The sequence below is a fragment of the Carassius auratus genome, chromosome 18 (genome assembly GCF_003368295.1).
Source record: "Carassius auratus strain Wakin chromosome 18, ASM336829v1, whole genome shotgun sequence".
Lineage (NCBI taxonomy): Eukaryota > Metazoa > Chordata > Actinopteri > Cypriniformes > Cyprinidae > Carassius > Carassius auratus.
The window spans coordinates 15402552-15422429 of NC_039260.1; the positions used below are offsets into that span (position 1 = coordinate 15402552).

The following is a 19878-nucleotide window of genomic DNA, read 5'->3' on the forward strand; positions in this document are numbered from 1 at the left end:
GTGACTGTTGATGTACGACGCTGCTGACATGTTTTCTGGTGCGACCAATAACAACGATAACACGTCATCAGCGTCATACATCAGCACCGCCACTGCAGTGTTGTGAAGGCACTCACAACAGACCCAGAAGAGAAGGAGATGCTGAATAAAGTCAAAATTTTTGTTATTTTTGGACCAAAATATATTTTCGATGCTTCAACAAATTCTAACTGACCCTCTGATGTCACTTGGACTACTTTTATGGTTACGGTATACCGTACATATGACAGAGAGCTCTCGGGCTAAATTGAAAATATCTTAAACTGTGTTCCGAAGATGAACTTCTTAAGAGGTCTTACGGGTTTGGAACGACATAATTTTAATATTTGGGTGAACTAACCCTTTAAACAAATAAATGCATACTTGGTGAACATAAGAGACTTCTTTCAAAAACATTTAGAAATCTTTTTTTCCCCCCCAAACCTTTAAATGATAGGGTGTATTTCATATTATATTCGCTGCACTGCTGGTTCCAGCTAAAACCAACTTAAGATATCAGCTTTTACATGGTTCAAGCTGATCCAAGTTGTTTTCATACAAATAAAACATAAATCAAATTCAGTAATTAAGCAGCTCTTTTCTATACAGTTTATCATTTTATATTGTCTATGTCTGTTTGGATTGACATTTTTGGGTAAAAAATTCCTTCAGACTTGGTGTTATCTCCGTTTTATATTTTCCCATCATGTTGTAGCTCAGTGACTGCGGTACATGCTCTACAGTAAGCTTGACTGACTGAACTTAGGAGTATCTAATTGGAGTATCTATGGTTGTTAGGTTCAAGCCACAACATCAGGACCGCAGACCTCGCTATAGGAGAGGATTTATGCACGGCCAGAATGTACGGCCAGAGAAAGAACAGAAGGAGGATGAATACCACGAGAGCTGGCCCTGCTTCGCCCGCACACTCAGAGACCGGTCAGTCTTTTTTGATAAACAATCTCATGGTGTTCTAAAGGTGAAGGTGAAGTGACATTCAGCCAAGTATGGTGACCCATTCTCAGAATTTGTACTCTGCATTTAACCCATCCGAAATGCACACACACAGAGCAGTGAACACACACACACACACACACACACTGTGAGCACACACCCGGAGCACACACCCGGAGCAGTGGGCAGCCATTTATGCTGCGGCACCCGGGGAGCAGTTGGGGGTTCGATGCCTTGCTCAAGGGCACCTAAGTCGTGGTATTGAAGGTGGAGAGAGAACTGTACATGCACTCCCCCCACCCACAATTCCGTCCGGCCCGAGACTAGAACCCGCAACCCTTCGATTGGGAGTCCAACCCTCTAACCATTAGGCCACGACTTCCCAAGGCTATACTAAATCTATTCCCATATTGAAAGAACGCAACCACCATCTTATGCCTCGATGTGCAAGCACATTAAAGTTAATTAACTTTTTGATAAATCAACCTATGTTAAGGCATTACGTTTACAAACCTGCACGCCAGCCACTATAACAAAATTATTTAGTGCATTTTAAGTATAAAGCTATTGGTGGGGCTGCAGTTATATCATGTTGTTGATGTTTGTCTTGGAGCTTATAAAGGTGAATTCTAAATGCAAATATTTACCAGTGTTTGTTGAGTCACTGAGATGTGATGTAGCATGACCTCTCTGCTGTGTGATTGGCAGGTACTCAGACAGCACCATTGATGCGCTGGAGATGATGGATGATGATGACAAGATCAATCTGGAGCTTATCGTAGCATTGATCAGACACATCGTGATGAAAGAGGATGTGAGTGCTTTCCCTTTACACCTGGACGTTTTTTTTTTTTTTTGTGTGTATGTGAGTGTGTGTCCATGTGACTTGGCCGAATCAGGGATAGATGGTGATTCTCCTGTAAAGCAGAAACATGTTGGCATGAAATGTGTGCTAATAGGCCTGCATAGCAGATGCTCTCCTCTCCTCTCCTTTCTTCTGAACTGTCATGAATTGAACTTCACTTCTCTTTATACCTCTTGGATTGCTTCTGTCTACATCCAGCTCTTTTATGTGGAAAAATATAGGCACGTGTATCATATGATTGCAGAGAAATGTCATAGAGGGTGAGATTAAAGCCTCCAAACAGGAGGTTCTGTTCGGTATCTCTCTTTTTCAATACCACATTCACATTCTTTTCATAACATTACATATTCATACCAACATGAATAAAATTGATCTGAATTCTCAAATATGAGAGATATAACTAAAAAATTATAACCTACTATTATACCACCAAAAGGGCTCATGTTTATTTTTATATTTTCCCCCCTCTGTGGTGCACTTATTATGTCAGTCATGATTTAGCTTAAAACCATTCCTATCTCTGACCCTTAGACACAAATGGGCTGCTGTGCCTTTAAGGCACTGTCTCAAATGACATCGTCAGCACTTGTGGTCGTCCTCCAAGTCACACTTTGGAGATGTAGGTCATGTAACCTTCGTTCCCCATGTCCATCAGTGAGCCTTGGGTGCCCATGTCCCTGATGCCGGTTCACAAGTTGTCCTTTTTGGCCATTGTCAAAGTCACTCAGATCTTTTTGCTTGCCCATTTTTCCTGCTTCCAACACATGAAATTCAAGGACTGTTTACTTGCTGCCTTATATATCCTGCCCCTTGACAGATGCCACTGTAATGATGGAATCAGTGTTTTTTAGTTCAGTTGTCAGTGGTCTTAATTTTGTGTCTGATTAGTGTATTTTTTTTTTTTTTTTTCATTTAAATATGATTATATGTTTAACTTCATTTTATTAATTTGTCCAATTAAAAAAAGTGATTTCCATTTAAACAAATTATGAATATTACACCAAAATAGCTTCTGCGCTATATATTTTCTATAGTCTTTTTTGTTGCACAAATAAAGACTATAGAATGCCCAAGAAGTGTCACTCGTATAGTTTTGTATGGTGGAAAATGCATCATTCAATATGGCCACTCTATCGAAGAAAGTCCTGCCTTCTGAGTAAAAGAGCCAGCTGCTTATGGGTAAAGTCATTGTGTCACTGCAGCTGCCATTAGAAGTTCTGGTTGCTATAGAAACATTCAGCGTTGGCTGGTCTAGCCTGAAAAATAAGCTTTTTTAACACAATTTGCTTTAAAGATGGCCACCGGCTTAAATGACTTGCCTTAAAGGGACTTTGGAACGAATTAATACAATAAGACCAATTCCAAATTTTTATTTGGGCTGAAGAGTCCTTAGTAAAACACTGATATAATGTAAAACATGTATATAATGTCCCTGAAGGCAGATAATTATATTATTGTAGGTAATTTTCCAGATTGTAATTAGTTAGTGATGTGGCATAGTGATACATAAACATATATATATATATATATATATATATATATATATATATATATATATATATATATATATGTATATATATATATATATATATGTATATGTGTATATATATATGTTCATGTTCTATGACACAATGATTCCATTGTTGGTTAACTGAACTTGGATCGTTTCTCATTCACTCTACTTCTCATCATTTCAAGTCTTCTCCATACTGTGCTGTCAATAAAACGTTGCAAAATTTGAGTTTTGCAGTCAAAAACTTATTACATAAATGCTACATTAAAAAAAACAAATAATATAAATGCTGTATGAGAAGCTTAAATTACTCTGACCCTTACTAGAACAGTGCAGCTGAGAAATCAGAGAAGAGTTTAGCTTGTTTATTTGCCACTGTCAGATACAGCAGTGTGGGTTGCCTTTCAGGAGGAAATTTTTGCGATTGGCTAATTAAGAAGCCAAACCATGAAATCACAAATCAAAAGGAGTTTTAATTAATGTTGTATGGAGATTAAGCATGCTTGTTGACTTCACTATCTTCTGACTGGCTCTTTACTAAACTTAAAGTCAATAATTTTTGTTTCCAAGAAGAAAAATAAGGTCTGGTAACCCCTAAAATGGCGGGTAAATAACTCTTTTTATCATGAAATATAAAATAGACCCATCACATCAGCCTTCTTGTGTCTGCCTGTTCTTTTTGTTTGGGGGAGGAGGATCAAGAGCAAGTTTGTTTTTGTAGAAAAGGGGCACTTTCTTTATCAGTGTCACAATCCTGGATGTCACAGCAGAACAGGGAGATTAAGTATGCCTAATCTTAACATTTGGGAATACTCAAGCTTTTTTAACGTCAGGTTTGTTTTGCTCTACACAGAGGAATCTGGGTCACAGAATGCTCTAAAATGCATTCACATACATACACACACAGTTTCCTTTTGGCATGCACAACCAGTGACACGCTCATGTGCATGCACACATTGCAAGAGTAAGTAGATTCTGCTTAATTTGTCATGTAGCATTGATGTGACGTTGCTTGGTTTGTTAAATATAGAACCAGGGCCGCCTGGGAGCACTTCATGTTTTATCTCCCCCTCCCCTCCATCAACACTGCATTTTTATGAGGGTAGACCTCTTAGATTGCTTTTGCTAACGTGAAATATTTGATTCACTTCGTGACATTGGTAGGCGACTCCTTTTTTAGGAGAAATTACCCTTCAGATCACAGTGTGGGAATGTAATTTTCTCTGAACTTGCCTAATTATACAAAATGCAAAGCACTTCATTATTGTGAGTTCATTAATTGTGTCTTTGTGTGCAAGTAATTTTGTGTGGAGTGATTAAGTGGTTAAAGTGCCCCTATTATGCCATTTTTACAGTTCCTAATATTGTTTTGGGAGTCTCCTTCAATAGGATTACATGCATGCAAGGTCAAAAAAACGCTTTTGTTTTCTCAAAATAGGCATTTAATATAACCTAATTTTCAAGCGATTCTCAAACGATTCGTTCTAAGCAGTTCAAAGATTCAGTCTATCTAAACCCCTCCTTTCCATGAGTCTGCTCTTCTCTGGTTGGTCAGATGGTCCAGTCTGTTGTGATTGGTCTAAGGAGTACACCGGTGTCGGAAACAATACGCCTATACAATAGTTCTGTATTTTGTATGCTCTATAGAAAGTATAAACATATTATTTATCATGCAGGTTGTGATTCAGTGGAGAAGCCGGTCCACATAAAGAGGATACTAAACCATCTTTTAACAACAAGCATTTTGTGAACTCCTAGAGATTAAAGAAGCAGTTTTCAGTAGAATGAGGTGTTTGTGGGTGTGGTCAAGTTGTTCGCGAATGGAGAGGGTATAACATAGGCACGCGTTATGCAAATGTGTTGCCCCGTGATGTGTAGCCATCACGGAAGTGGGATCTGAATTACTAACGACTCGTCCAGGCTGTAGAGAGTCGATTTCTTTTTTTGGGGGAGACAATGACTTTATCGTGCACTTTCAGCTTTACAAATTTGCAGATCGTTTACATTCACAAAGCTACATTACACACTGCAGGAAAGGCAATATTGGAAATGGCAAAATAGGGGCACTTCAACAATCATATGACACATGGAGATGCGGAGCTCATGGGATGCTAGGCTATTGCAGCTGCCTGCCAAGGTGTAATGCGGTTGCTAGTGTGTTCTTCATGGTTTATAGTGGTTGCTATGTTTTTTATGCTTTTGAATGTCTCTTATGCCAACAAATGCTATATTTATTTGATCCAAAACACAGTAAAAACAGTAATATCTTAAAAAATAAATGCCAAGTTCTGCCATGAAACTCTAGATGGTTCACAGGCTGACTAGTCCTTAATGCAAATTGATCATATTTACAGTGCAAAACTGCCTGGCAAAAACTGAGCCAATGAGCATACTGCTGTACATTTAAGCATTTTCCAGAAATCCTTCATTGTTCAAGAACATTTTTTGAAAACAGTTGTGCTTAGCATTTTAGTGTATTTTTTTAGGATGCTTTGATTAATCGAAAGTTTATAAGAACAGCATTTATTCAAAATAAAAATCTTTGTCACTTTGTTAATGTTATTAGTGTAACTTTTGATCAATTCAATGTGTAGTTAGTTGCTGTAAATATTTAATATAATATTTTTTTGGAATGAGTGAATTTTTTTGGATGAGTGTGTGCAATTATAGACACATAATGAACCAACATTTGTAAACTTCTTAAAAAAAAAAAGAATGAGTGTGCAATTATAGACACATTGACGCTGCTTTTTCCTGCAGCATGGAGCGATTCTAGTGTTTCTTCCTGGATGGGACAACATCAGCACCCTGAATGATATTCTCATGGCTGACCAGATGTTTAAGTCAGGTAGATGTTTCAGTCTTTTAGTCCCTTAACCCCTGTTTGTAATATTACTTTTTACCTGTAAATAATTATGAAGATATAGTTTTATATCTCAACATTTCTTGGAAATTGAAATCAGTCATACCAGACATTACCTCAGCATTTGAAGAAATATTCTAGAAACATTGTCATAATGAAAACATGAATGTTGATTGGTGATGAGTGATTTACTTGCGATGTGTAGAGGGTTAGTTGTTATAGGAATATAAAAATTAATCTACATTCATCACAGCATCATTTGTCTTTACACAGATTTAACAACAGACACATGTATGCTAGCAGCCACAGCACCTTGAGTTCTGACTTCCTCAAATCTCGACTCTCTTTCAGATCGGTTTATCATCATCCCCCTCCACTCTTTGATGCCCACAGTGTCTCAGACTCAGGTAAGTGTAGACAGCTATGTTAAGCTCACAAATGCGATCTTTCCCTTCCATCTGACTGCTGAATTGAATTTACTTGGCTCCATGTGAAGTCCAGCGCCTCAAACTTTCAGTAATGCTATTATGTTCATGAATGACACTTCGCTTCTCTTTCCCCTCAGGTGTTCAAAAAGCCACCCCCAGGAATGCGTAAGATTGTTATCGCTACCAACATAGCAGAAACCAGGTGGGCTTGAGTGTGCTCATGTTTGTACAGTTGTTATTTTTCTCTGTGTGTTTTGTGCTTTTCTGTGTCTTGTACTGTATGATGAATCTCTGTCAAAATTCAAATAACCATCTGTCAGTTTTGTGTGGTAATGAATAATTAACATGGTTTTCACTGTTTTTCTAGCTAGCGCCATCAGTATGCAAAAGTTGAGACCATGCAATGGCCAACTGGCAATAGAGCGAGCTAATTAAAGCTCAACTGACTAGCACACAGCTTTAAAACAGGCTTCAAAACATTGTATGTACAAACAAACTCAACAATGAGTTGAAAGCAGACAGAATTTGATGGGGTTTCATAAATAAATTCATGAGTAAATTTCTTTTTAATTGCACTCAGTATCATCATGTTGTTCTGCCGTTGGAATGTTTGGTCTCTGGTAATAAACATTTGAGTCTATAACGGTGTTGGATTTTTATCAGCTATTAGAGTTTCATTACAGTTATGTCAGCCTTGTCATCCTATTTCATTTTATCATTTATGGTAGGGCTGCAAGATTATGACAATAATCATAATTGTTGATCATTCCCTTGAACTTGTAATTGTGATTTATTAATTTATGATAATCACAATTTACATTTAATGATGTTTAATAATTGTTTGATGCAACTGCAGCCATATATTTATATGAAAATATACAAGCTAAAAACACTCTTAACAGTTAGTGCTTTTCTATAGAATTAAGACATTTAATATATCTCAAATGTCAAATATACATCGAATTGGTTTCTTCTTTGAATTATAAATAGTACAAATATGAATGGTATTATAATGTTATACTAAAAAAAATTAACAATGGAAAGACCTTAAGATAACATCTGACATCTTAAGCATGCAGATTAACATAAGTGGACTTTCAACGATTACTTGCCTCTTTGAACAATTATGTAATTGTAGCATCCGTAATTGTAATCACGAATAGATATTAGATCAATTGTGCAGCACTAATATATGGTTTTGAAAAGTTTGCAGAAGACAAGATTAAACTTCCGTTACATTGCATTTGCACGAATATCTAATATAATAACTCGGTTGACACTATCATTGCATGTTCTTTTTACCCTTAAATACATGAACATTTCGGCAATCATTATTTCATATTCAAGTCTAGCGACACAGAATGTATATCTAACTATCATCTATCTAAATTTTGTTTGCTACTTCATCAGATCCTTAAAACAAATTTTGATTATGTACTTGCTTTGCAGTAAAGCGCTGAGCCATGTCAAGATGTGCTGTTGATTCTATGTATACTAAGATGAGTTATTATATTATCAACACATTATAATTATTTTAGGTTTTCCCACCCAGAATTTTCCCAAAAGGTGAATTACACTTAGTAAGACAACATTCAATATTCTTTATTCTCTGTCTCTTTCAGTATCACAATAGATGATGTCGTGTATGTGATAGATGGAGGGAAGATTAAAGAAACTCATTTTGACACCCAGAACAACATCAGGACCATGACAGCAGAGTGGGTGAGCTTAGCCAATGCCAAACAGAGGAAAGGCCGTGCTGGCAGGTACATATATTTCTCCCTCCCCTCACTCATCCTCTTTTATGTGTTATTCCTTCTATATATCAGCAACTCTTCTTCAATGCATTCACAAGTATCAAAACCAATTTCAGTCAGAAGAATTGCACCCTTTATATAGAATATGGAAGAATATCAAACCTCTGGGAATATGCAGTATATGCTTGTATCACAAAAATGCTGTGGGATAAAATTAATCATTTGCATGTGTTTTTTCCCCCCACTCACGCAGATCAAAGCGTTTTTTTTTTTTCTAGAAAAAAAAAAATATATATATATATATATATATAACTATATATATAACTATATATATATAACTATATAAGTATAACTACTTACCTCTTTTTTTTTTTAATTTGTGTTCTGCAGAATTAGGAAAGTCATGTCATTATTAGTATATATAACACTGTAAACTTCAATTAAAATAAAATATTTTCCCATTTTTTTTCTACTGAAGAAAAAAATCAATGCAGGTCATACGTTGTTTTGAACAACATTTGGCAACATGATTAAATAATGACCATATTTTCATCTGAGGTAAAATATCCATTTGATGTGAATAAACCCCAATTAGACTGAAACTAAAAACACTTCTCCCTTTGTATTCATGTCTAGTATGTGTTCATGAAAGGTCTGAAAGCCCAGACTGTGCTTCTCTCAAGGTTTCACTGTCTTTCTCTCTCTCTTTTTTTTGTAAGTCTGTCTATTCTCTGTCTATCTCTGAGCCCTGACTGCTTTTCTCAAGGTTTCACTGTCTCTTTCTCTCTCTCTTTTTGTATGTCCACACAGAAGAAAGAATGTGGCCTTGAATAGTTTCATTATCATTGTTACATGCATACATATCTCACATCTCAGATCCTTTTGGCTCTTTCACTTTGTTCTGTATACTGTAAATTGATGATGCATATGTAATTTATTTTATTTATTTATTTTGTTGTGTATTTAAATGGCAAACTAAACTGATTTCAGGTATGTGTGTGTGAGTGAGGCAGAGTGCGCTTTTGTCTGGTGTCTACGTGTTGGAGGTTAAATTGGCACAGTGACTCATGCTTTTTAGACAGTGAGTGAGAGTGTGTGTGTTTGTATGAAAGAGGGAGGATAATAAGTCAGGCACTAGCTTCTACATGAATCTACCCTGCTGCTCAGCACAGACTATGACACACCATTTCAGTTTCATATTCATTCATAAACACCAAAATATATGCCCCCTCTCATTGTACCACACATTGACACGACGCTCAACACTCCATAGTGCTGCATTATTCATGGAAAAGCAAATTGACTTTAACATCAGCAAGCTTTGACAAGTCTTTCATAGACGAACCTTTGACTGTTGGCATAAAGTTTGATCCAAAGTTGCAACTTAGCATGGCCAAGATGCAGAAAGTCTTTATAGAACCGTTTCCACCGCAGGAACTTTCCCCAGGAACTAGCGACTTTGTGCCGGTATTCTGTGTGTTTCCACCACAGGACCCAGGATCTAAATAAAGTTCCAGGTAGAAAAATTTCCATTTTTTGGGGGGTGGGACATGGACGCTGAACATGCTGATTGGTTGAGTTCACGCTGCATTGCATTTCAACCACCGTATTCACAACAATGTAGTTGTTTAGAAACTGCTTGTGATTCCAGCAAACCCATTGTTTCATCACAATTTCACAATCAAGTTAGGCACATCAACCATAAATCCTTCAAAAACAGCCAAAAGCCTTAGAGTTATGATTGATGATCAGCTGACTTTCTCAGACCACAATGCTAAAACTGTCCAATCCTGCAGATTTGCTGATGTTGAGACACTAAGAAAGGTTGTAACAGAATTGAGACCATCTACTTGCTCCTTTGATCCTATTCCTACCTTTCTTTTTAAAAGTATATTTGATTCTATATCTATTGATATCCTTGAGATAGTTAATCACTCCCTGCATATTGGCATTTTTCCTTTTGACCTTAAATCTGCCCTAGTAAAACCTGTGCACAAAAAAGGGAGTTTAGATATTTTAACTCCTAGTAGTTATAGACCCATTTCAAATCTTACATTTTTAAGTAAAATACTAGAGAAAATAGTTTTTAATCAGTTGAGTACATTCTTAAATGCAAATTCGAAACTAGAGATGTTTCAGTCTGGGTTTAGAAAATATCATAGTACAGAGACCGCTCTTATTAAAGTAGTAAATGATATAAACATAAACCTTGACAGAAATTGGCCTTCAGTTCTGGTGCTTCTTGACTTGAGTGCAGCATTTGATACAATAGATCACCAGATTCTTTTAAATAGATTAAGTGACTTAGTTGGTCTATCTGGAACAGTTTTAAATTGGTTTTTATCATATCTTAGTGAAAGAACATTTGTCGTATCCATTAATAATACCTTGTCTGAATATTATAAAGTACCATGTGGGGTTCCTCAGGGATCAGTTTTAGGACCACTACTTTTTAATCTATATATGTTACCTCTTGGTCAACTCATCAGGAGGCATGGCATCTCTTTTCATAGTTATGCAGATGACACACAGTTGTATGTAGCTGTGTCTCCAGATAACCCTGTACAAATTGATTCCCTAGTAAATTGCATTAAAGACATAAATGATTGGATGTCACAGAACTTCTTACAACTAACTTAACCAAGATAAAACAGAAGTTTTGCTTATTGGATCAAAAACGCAGAGAGAGAAATTGATCACTAAACTAAATGTACTCGGATTAAACCCAAGCCAAGTGGCAAAAAACTTAGGAGTTGTCTTTGATTCTGATTTTAATTTTAAAGCTCATGTACGCAATATTACTAAAACAGCATTTTATCATCTAAAGAACATTGCTAAAGTAAGATCATTTCTCTCTCTGAGCAATACAGAAAAATTAATGCATGCATTTATGACTAGCAGACTTGACTATTGTAATGCCCTTCTTACAGGTCTACCAAAGAATACAATTAACCAATTACAATTAATCCAAAACACTGCTGCTCGAACATTGACAAAAGTCAAAAAAAGAGATCATATTACACCAGTATTAAAGTCATTACACTGGTTACCTATTAGATTTCGAATTGATTTTAAAAATCTTTTATTAGTTTATAAGGCATTGCACGGACTTGCTCCAGACTATCTTTCAAATATGATTACAGTATATGAACCGAGAAGGACTCTAAGATCTTCAGATTCTTTTCTTTTAAATGTATCTTATAGTAGAACTAAAAAACTTGGTAATGCTGCTTTTAGCCGTTATGCTCCTCACCTCTGGAACAATCTTCCAGAGAACATAAGATGTGCTGAAAACATTAATAGCTTTAAATCTAAATTAAAAACATATCTTTTTAGTCAGGCCTTCCTATAAAATCTTCTGAAATCTTTTTATAGTGTGCTTTGCTTTGTTGTAATGATGCATTTTTATTTATTTCTATTCATATTTTGATTTTTTTTAATTAAATTTTATCTTAATGGGTCTATCTATTTTACTTTTTAATTATTCCTGTAATTTTACTAATTGCTGTTTCTATTGTTTCCTTGTCAAGCACTTTGAATTGCATTAACTTGCTTAGAAAAGTGCTATATAAATAATATTTGCTTGCTTGCTTCTGCCAGTTGAGTTCACGCAGCATTGTGATTTCAACCACCATTTATTCGAATCATTTTCTAAATATTACGTTAGTTACGAAATGTAGTTTTAAAAGAATTTCAGGCGAGAATGTAGTTGTTTTACACTCAAATATGCGGTTTATTTATAAAGACACCGCCTATTTAAAAATGTGTTCCGCAGATTACGGAGACTATCTGCTTTGCCTCAGCTTGCTACGTCATAGCTTGCAATGCTTTATTTGCATCTGGTGTGAACGGACCACTATTGTTTTTTTGTTTTTTTATTCAAAAATTGTCATATTGCGTCTTATTTACTATTAAAGAGGCCAAGAACCGCCTCTGTTTTTCATTTAGTACTGGTCTCTGAGGTCCACTTATAATGTTATCAAGACTTTTACCAAAAAACATCATAATTTAGAAGTAATTGTCTATGTTCTGTCCTGTTTTGATACCAAATGCCCACTGCTATGATTAGCTAACGCTTGTATATATCTATGTCCTTCACAGATAGATGTTGCTGTGATTTAGGTTTAAACGGCATAAATACTCCTATTAAACTATCAGTTAACAATAGTAATAACTTACTCCGCATTCACACCGCTGGTATCGACAGCGTCAAAAATCGCTCTGGCCGACCTGCTCACAACGCTAGAGAAAGATTCTTGAGATTGAATGCTTATCTTGTATTTAAAGTGGCTGCAAAGCAAACAAGCTTGTTGATCTTGTGCAGACTAACCACAATGAGAGTAATGTTATAAGTTAACCTCATGAAATATTGTTGTGGATGAAGTTTTAATATCCTTTACCTAATAATATATAAAGCGCTGTAAAAATACTCTGATGCAAGTAAAAGTCCTGCATTGAAAATGTTACTTAAGTAAATATAATCAAGTATAAGCATTACTTAATGTAAGTATAATCAAGCAAATTTGTTTAAAAGTAAACTGGGACTACTGTAGCCTACTATTATTTATTATATCATTAGATTATTATTATTATATCGTTAATGCACATCAGCAACTCACCAGAAACATGAATAATCTCAGACACCTTGGTCCACTTAATTTTTTTTTTTTTTTATGTCCCTGTAGGCTACGCAAACAGGGATTCATAGATAATTGCAAACTCACCACAGCAAAAATCAACCTGTCCTATATTGTGCTTGAGAACTAATGTTGTCGGAGCTGCGTTCTCTGGAATTCTCTCAAGTGGTGGACTTCTACATTCTGACTGGTTGCTGCCCAACCGTGTCATAGCCTATTACCATGAAGTTGCCCTGATTTCAACTCCCCTCGATTCTCTCAATGACCAAGCCGCGCCGCGTCGTTCTTTGCTGCTGCTCGACGCAGGCTCAAAATGAAAATTAATGACTTCTGGCCACTTTGACGCTCACGTCAATTTATATTAATAATTAATAATTTTAGCAATTTATAATTTCTAAAATGGTCACTTTCATTTATATAATGCTTTAAACAAAATACATTTCGTTAAAGCAACTGAACAACATTCATTAGGAAAACAGTGTGTCAATAATGCAAAATGACAGTTAAAGGCAGTTCATCATTGAATTCAGTGATGTCATCTCTGTTTAAATAGTGTCTGTGCATTCATTTGCAATCAAATCAACGATATCACTGTAGATGAAGTGACCCAGACTAAGCAAGCCAAAAAAGACAGCATCAAGGAACCGAAAAAATAAAATAACATTTATCATGCAAGCAGAGAGATGTCATGACAAACGTTTAGTGATCATTTGAACACGACTGAATCCATTTAATGCGCACCTTTTCATTATGCAGAACTTTTTAAGCGTGTCTTAATGTTTAGTGAACTTCACTAAACAAATGTGTATGTGCCGCACAAACCAGCAAAAGATAAAGATGCAAACATGTTGACCAAGTAGAAAATGTATCCCTATCGAAGCTGATTATTAGCCTGTTAGAACTGGTTTGGTTTTTGAGAGACTAAGATGCGGAGCGTGGCTGTTTGATTGGTGAGCGCGCTGTGCTTATTCCATTAATTCGTATCATATTGTATCCCAAGCTTTAAATCATTGCCTTTTAAACATATACAAATAATAGAACGTTGTAACAACATTGGGTTGTACATAATAATTAACTCAAATGATATATAGGGAATTTGAATAATTAATCAGGAATATGATTAATATATATCTCATATGACAGTTACACTAAATTTTATTGATTATGAAAAATAGCTCAATTGCATTCATCAATAAATCATTACAGGGCAGTGTAATTTACTCATTAATATGTCAATATTCCATTCTTCATATCAATTATAGTGATATCTCTTACTGTAAATTACTGCAAATCAAACAGTGGTTTGACTTATAAATTTTCAATAAAGTTATCACTTCTTATAATTCAAGGAAAAATATTCTCTGGCCATGAAAACATTATCCTATCATAAATTTAGTTTCTCAAAATGAAGCTTGTAGCTAGATCAGACATCTCAGTGACTTGTAATGTGAGCGGGGTGGAGGCAAAGGCAATCATGAATATATGGGTTTTTAATAATTGAACTAATAATACATCAAACTACAAATCACACAGAGTAAATATGCGTACGACACTACAGAAAGTAAACTTAGTACAAGACATAACGGAATCCAAATAAGGGAGAGAGAGAGAGAGAAAGAGAGAGAGAACGAATGAGCTCAGGTATGAAAATCCCAGACAGTAACCCTTAGATGCCAACACGAATCAAATCATAGACCAACTTTAAAGCAGCATTTAAATCTCCATAGAAAAATGATACTTGCAAAGTGTCCAGTGTGCGTGAGCTGGAGACCGTGTGACACGCGTGTGAGCTGCGCTGGAGCTTGGCGTGAGCGTGGAGCAGCGTGGTCCTTTGTGGCAAGGGGTGTTTGTCATCTTCCGGGCTGCTGCGGAATCGCGCGGTATTCGAAAGGTTTAACAAGGCAGTGTTTCAGAATTTGTCTTCCTCATGTGGAGAGGCGAATAGGCGAATAAACTTAGTAAAGAAAAGAAAAGAAAACAACGAAAACAAAAGCTTCCGGAGGATCCATGAGAATGGCTGTTCTCTCCGCCTCTCAGCCTCCCGGCTGAGAGGGACGGCGATGTTAGAGCGGCCCGAGGCCGCTCGGAGGGACGAGCGGAAGCGACCAGGTTCGACAGTAGAGCAGCGTGTCAGAGAACGAAGAGAGAGGGCGGACCTTGTTCGGTCAGCTCTTATGGCTTGAGATGGTTCACGCCTCGGTTCGCGTGAACAACCAATGAACGTCCGCGATCTGAAGCGGGAAAAAGTTCCTTTGTCTTTGTGGAAACATCCAACCTAATGATTTAGGGCTTATCAGATTTCAGCAGTAATATTCTAGCAAGTTCGTAATTCAAGATTAATACATTTTACACACACTTTACACAGGGGAATAGTTGGGTCACAACATGACAATTACAAAAACACCAAACAGTACATATATAGCTGATAGAAACACGAAGTTACATTCAAATGCAGAATTACACACATTTAATGTTTTGATTAACACACGATATAAACTGCAGATAATCCAATTTATATGAGGACCCATCTAATGAACCAAACAGCAATACTTAATACATTTAGAATACATTTGAGTAGATTTTACTATTCTCTTTCTAAGAGTTAGATTTCCTGTCCTGTTTCCCAGTGGGGTCATAAAGTTTTACGACCTGGTCAGGAGTGGGGTTACAGAAACATGACTATTTGAGAAAGTTAAAAAGGAGAAACATTTGCAACTTATAAGATAGTAAAATTATAATCCTTGCATAACAAGGATTAACCATTTTATGCAATACACAAACATTCAAAATACATATTAATAAAATGACGAAGATAAAGAACTTTAAGAAAGGTTTCTTTTTGTGTGTGTGCTTATGTGTGTGGGTGAAATGTGGGGGTTTCATGTCCCCTTTGAGGCTCGCCCACTTGACTCTGGAATTTCTTGTCGTAAATAATTTAAATCCAGCCAGGCTGGCGCCAGGCCAGGCATTAGGGCGCCCAAAATGGTGAATTATGTTGTCAAACGAAGGTCCTTGTTTACTCACCTTCTGGTCTTTGAGTGCAGAATGTGTTAGAGACAGGATTCATTAATATGGCTGAAATACCATCAGCTCATTAGTGTTACATCTCCCCCTTTTCCGTCGGATGAAGTCCCTGTGTGGACATCATCGGACGGCAATCATCACTATGGGCAGATGAAAGGTGAATCATGACGGCAGGTGGTTCAAGATGGGAGGTGGTTCCTGGAGCTGAGGATTCAGCTTGATGAGGTTTGGTGTTGTCTTTGACTTGGCACCCCCTTTCCGGGGATTCCTTTGGAGACCTCCAGCCACAGTTGTCGTGAGTTTGGCTGTAGAGGTTTGCATCTCGTTGAGTCTCCTGTATAGGATGATGGTCACGCCAAGAGTCAGGGTGTAGCTATTCGCACAGGAGTGTTGACGAGCCATCTGTCACCTACAATCTCTGCTTGCGTTTCTGTGACTTCGGCGGGGCAGCGCGTATCGCTGACCCAGGGTTGGAACTCGCAGATTCCTTCAACGTTGTGTCTTAGGAAGGGTTTGCTAAGGCAAAGATAATTAATGTCTTTGGTCAAAGTACACATGTGCATGTTTGGGGTCAGGTACAGCTGTGTGTCGCTGTCGTGGTAGGCCACCACATCTGGAATGTGTGTCTTGGTGTGGGTGTTGCTTTTCCACATCCTGACACTGACAATGTCTTTAGGTCTGTAGACTTGGCTTGACTCGCTGATGAGTTGGTTCAGGAGCACATGAACTTCTCTCTGTTTGGGGTTGACGTGCCGTAGGAAGGCACTATCCAGAGAGTTGGCCAGGTGTATTTGTAGCAGGTCAGCTGGCGTGGTGATGGCGTAAGACAGCACAGTTAGCACAAGGCTTAAGGGTATCATGTATGGTGGGGTTTTACCCGTGGTTAGGCTGTAATTGGAGGAGATAACCTCCCACAGCATGTCTGTTGTTAACGCTGTAAACAGCTGAGTCTGGGTAAAGTCCTTTTGGAAGACAGTAAACAGTGGTTTCAAGGAGTTTATGGTCTGGTTCGCTGCATTGACACTGGATGTAACAATGTTAATCATTCTGGCGGCTCAGAGCAAAGCCCTCGGAAACTGTTTTGAGCGGTGGTGGTGTCCACTTAACTCCATTTGTGTAACAGTCACTTTCTCATGTTGGCTGAACATGTGTTTGACATCGGCCTCAGTGTGAGTGAGGGAGTCCTCTCTCCATCGGATCCCTGTACAGCTGTACAGCTGTTCGGTTACAGTGCTGGGGTAGTGTGCCCTGTCGTCGGTGATCAGGAGTCTCAGTGGTCCTCTCTTTGGCTGACAGCACAGCACGGCAAACCACAGCAGCATCCTGGTACAGATAATATGGAGAGAGAGAGAGAAAGGGGAGAAAGAAACAAACGAGGGCTGTATTGGTTGGACAGGGCAGCCTCTTTGCTTAGTGGGCGGCGACTGGGTTTAGCTGACGCTTTAGCATGACGCTTGCCTCAGTGTTTTGTCAGTGGCTCTGGTGCTGCGTGGTGCAGCACATGCTGCGTCATGGAAATATATTGGCATTATCCCCCTTTTGCTCCGTGGCATTACAAGCCCTGGCATTGTGATGTCAGACGGTGCACAACCCACAATATTGTTCTGTGCATGCAGCATGTTTTGTGTATCATGCAGTGGTCTGGGGCGTTGGTTGTCAGTGACTGTAGACTGGTTGCCAGGGTGGGTGGAGGGGTCTGAGAGGTGGTAAAGCAAAGTCCTTATGGAGGTTTCAGGAGCCAGTGTAAGCGATTCTGAGGTAGGCAGTTTAGCTAGTAAAGTTCTTATGCTGTGTGTAATCACTTCAACCTTGAATGTGGGTGGTTGGGTGGGTTGGGAGTGACCACAGAATGTTATTCAGTGTGCCAGTTTTAACAAGGGTGTCAGTCTTTTAAGTCCTTGTCTAGACTTAGTAGCTTTGAGTGTCCTTTTACCTTCCTCCAGTACACTGTCACATTGTGTGTTTTTGTGATGTTATCACATTGCTGGAACAGGTGTTGGTGTTTGACATGCTTGTTGTTTGCAAGTGTGAGTCCGAGTTCCACACATTCAGGTGAGGATTGGAAGAAACCCAGCATGTGGTTTAAGGTTTGACCACATTGCAGGTTGAGCCGCACTTGAGCAAAGTCTTTTAGCTGTTTGATGTTCAGAAAAGGGTCCAAGTGGTCTAGCAGGTCTTTGCTGATGAGAAATGTATGAGTGTTCATTGGTGAGACATACATGGGATGTACTAGACCCATCAGAACGATTGTCAGGTGAATGGAAACAACTTGTTCAAACCGGATGTCATTCTGTCTGTACGCCTGTACATTCCGTTCATAAGTTTGAGGTTTAAGAGTTCGATCTTGTCTCTTAGCTTAAAATTGGAGTCTTTTGAGAAGGTGAGATGAGATCACCGTCAGGTTTAATCCTGTGTCGATCAGGTCTTCCATGCTGACTCCTTTTCGGCCCACCCCCTTTTTGACAAGGCTGCCCAGGAATGTTGGCATCAAGGTAGGTGTGACGATTGATGGGTGGTGAGGAGCGGTCTTGTGTAGCTCGCTGCGAAGGCAGGTAGTCAAAACAGCATTTTCTGGTACCTTGTGTTTGTGGTACCTGGTGTGAGGACCTGTGCTGTCTCGTTCAGGGTGTGCAGCTGTCAGCTGTGGAGCTTGGTTGATGCTGTCACCTTGTGCTGTGACCGTCCAGGCCTCCTCCGCGATGTTGCTCCATTCACTGAGCCGTGCCTGGGCGACGAGAATGTGAACTAGGCTTCCGAAGATCCTGGCGAGTTCTTTGTAGTAGTAGCTTTGGTTTAGATCGCGTGCCATCAGTTCATCTAGCTCGGTGTCTAGTTGCTCTGGGTGCTGCAGGTTACTGGCGTCCTTGGGCAGGAAGGGGGTCGTCACTGCTTTCAACCATGTCAAGAGGTGGCCCCCGTGGACTGCTGGACTGGATGACTGGAACATCCTGACTCTGTCAGTGAGAGAAGCACAGCACGCACACACAAAAAGACCAATGCAAGTTCGTTCTACGGTTAACAAGCTATATTCAAACGGGCTGTGCCGTTAAATGAGAATTTTGGGGCTAACTGATGCAAACAGTCAGACAGTTAAGTAGCCAATTAACTTGGGTCAACGAAGGACCTGAAATGGAGATTTGACAGGCAGTAGCCTAGCGGGTCATGTGATGACACCGGCTGCTGGTTGTTGCTCTGCTATTTAGCTTTCTTGGTGGCTCTCACAGGTCACTGTCTCTATGTGAAATGAAAGAAACAAATCACAACAGAACAGAGGATAGAAAAAGATCACAGTGAAACAACACTTGGAATGAGATACAAACAATAGAAACACAATGTATTAGTGAGAATAAGGAGGCCTAAGCATACTGTTAGGTTTTAAGATCGGGCCAACAGGTGAGTGGGCTATCTGGGTAGGAAACCTAGAAATATGGTGTGACTTAAAGAAGCAAAAGGGTCAAACACTTAAAATATATCTGGGGGAATATCTAATATTCTGGTGCTTATAATAAGTGGATGGGTTTTATCACATTTGGTTCACCTGGGTGAATTGAAGTCATTCAGGTGGAAACCAGTGGCTTGGTCAACCTCTCCGGCGCTCCCCAAACACTCAACCTAGTCTAGATGGAAATAGGGGTCCACGCGCACCCCCCGGCTTTTTTTATGCCACCTGATTTTCATAATCTGCCAGGTGCCAAGCTGAAATAATGTCCCAAAGGGTTCTTTTTTTAACCCTTTGCTGCACCCGACCGGAACCCGAAAAATCTAAAAGTGATATAGAAAGTGGCATAACATTAGAAGTAAACAACATACAGAGACAAA

General features: G+C 38.5%; 1 protein-coding gene across 1 annotated transcript in view; it reads left to right on the forward strand.

Moving 5' to 3' along the window:
- Positions 1–19878, forward strand: part of dhx36 (DEAH (Asp-Glu-Ala-His) box polypeptide 36) — a 46862-nt gene that overhangs the window by 5822 nt on the left and 21162 nt on the right. Inside the window, exons 10-15 of the mRNA XM_026287781.1 lie at positions 817–957; positions 1681–1786; positions 6111–6198; positions 6565–6620; positions 6779–6843; positions 8264–8407. Of these exons, the coding sequence (XP_026143566.1) occupies positions 817–957; positions 1681–1786; positions 6111–6198; positions 6565–6620; positions 6779–6843; positions 8264–8407 (600 nt within the window). The remainder of the gene's footprint in view (positions 1–816; positions 958–1680; positions 1787–6110; positions 6199–6564; positions 6621–6778; positions 6844–8263; positions 8408–19878) is intronic.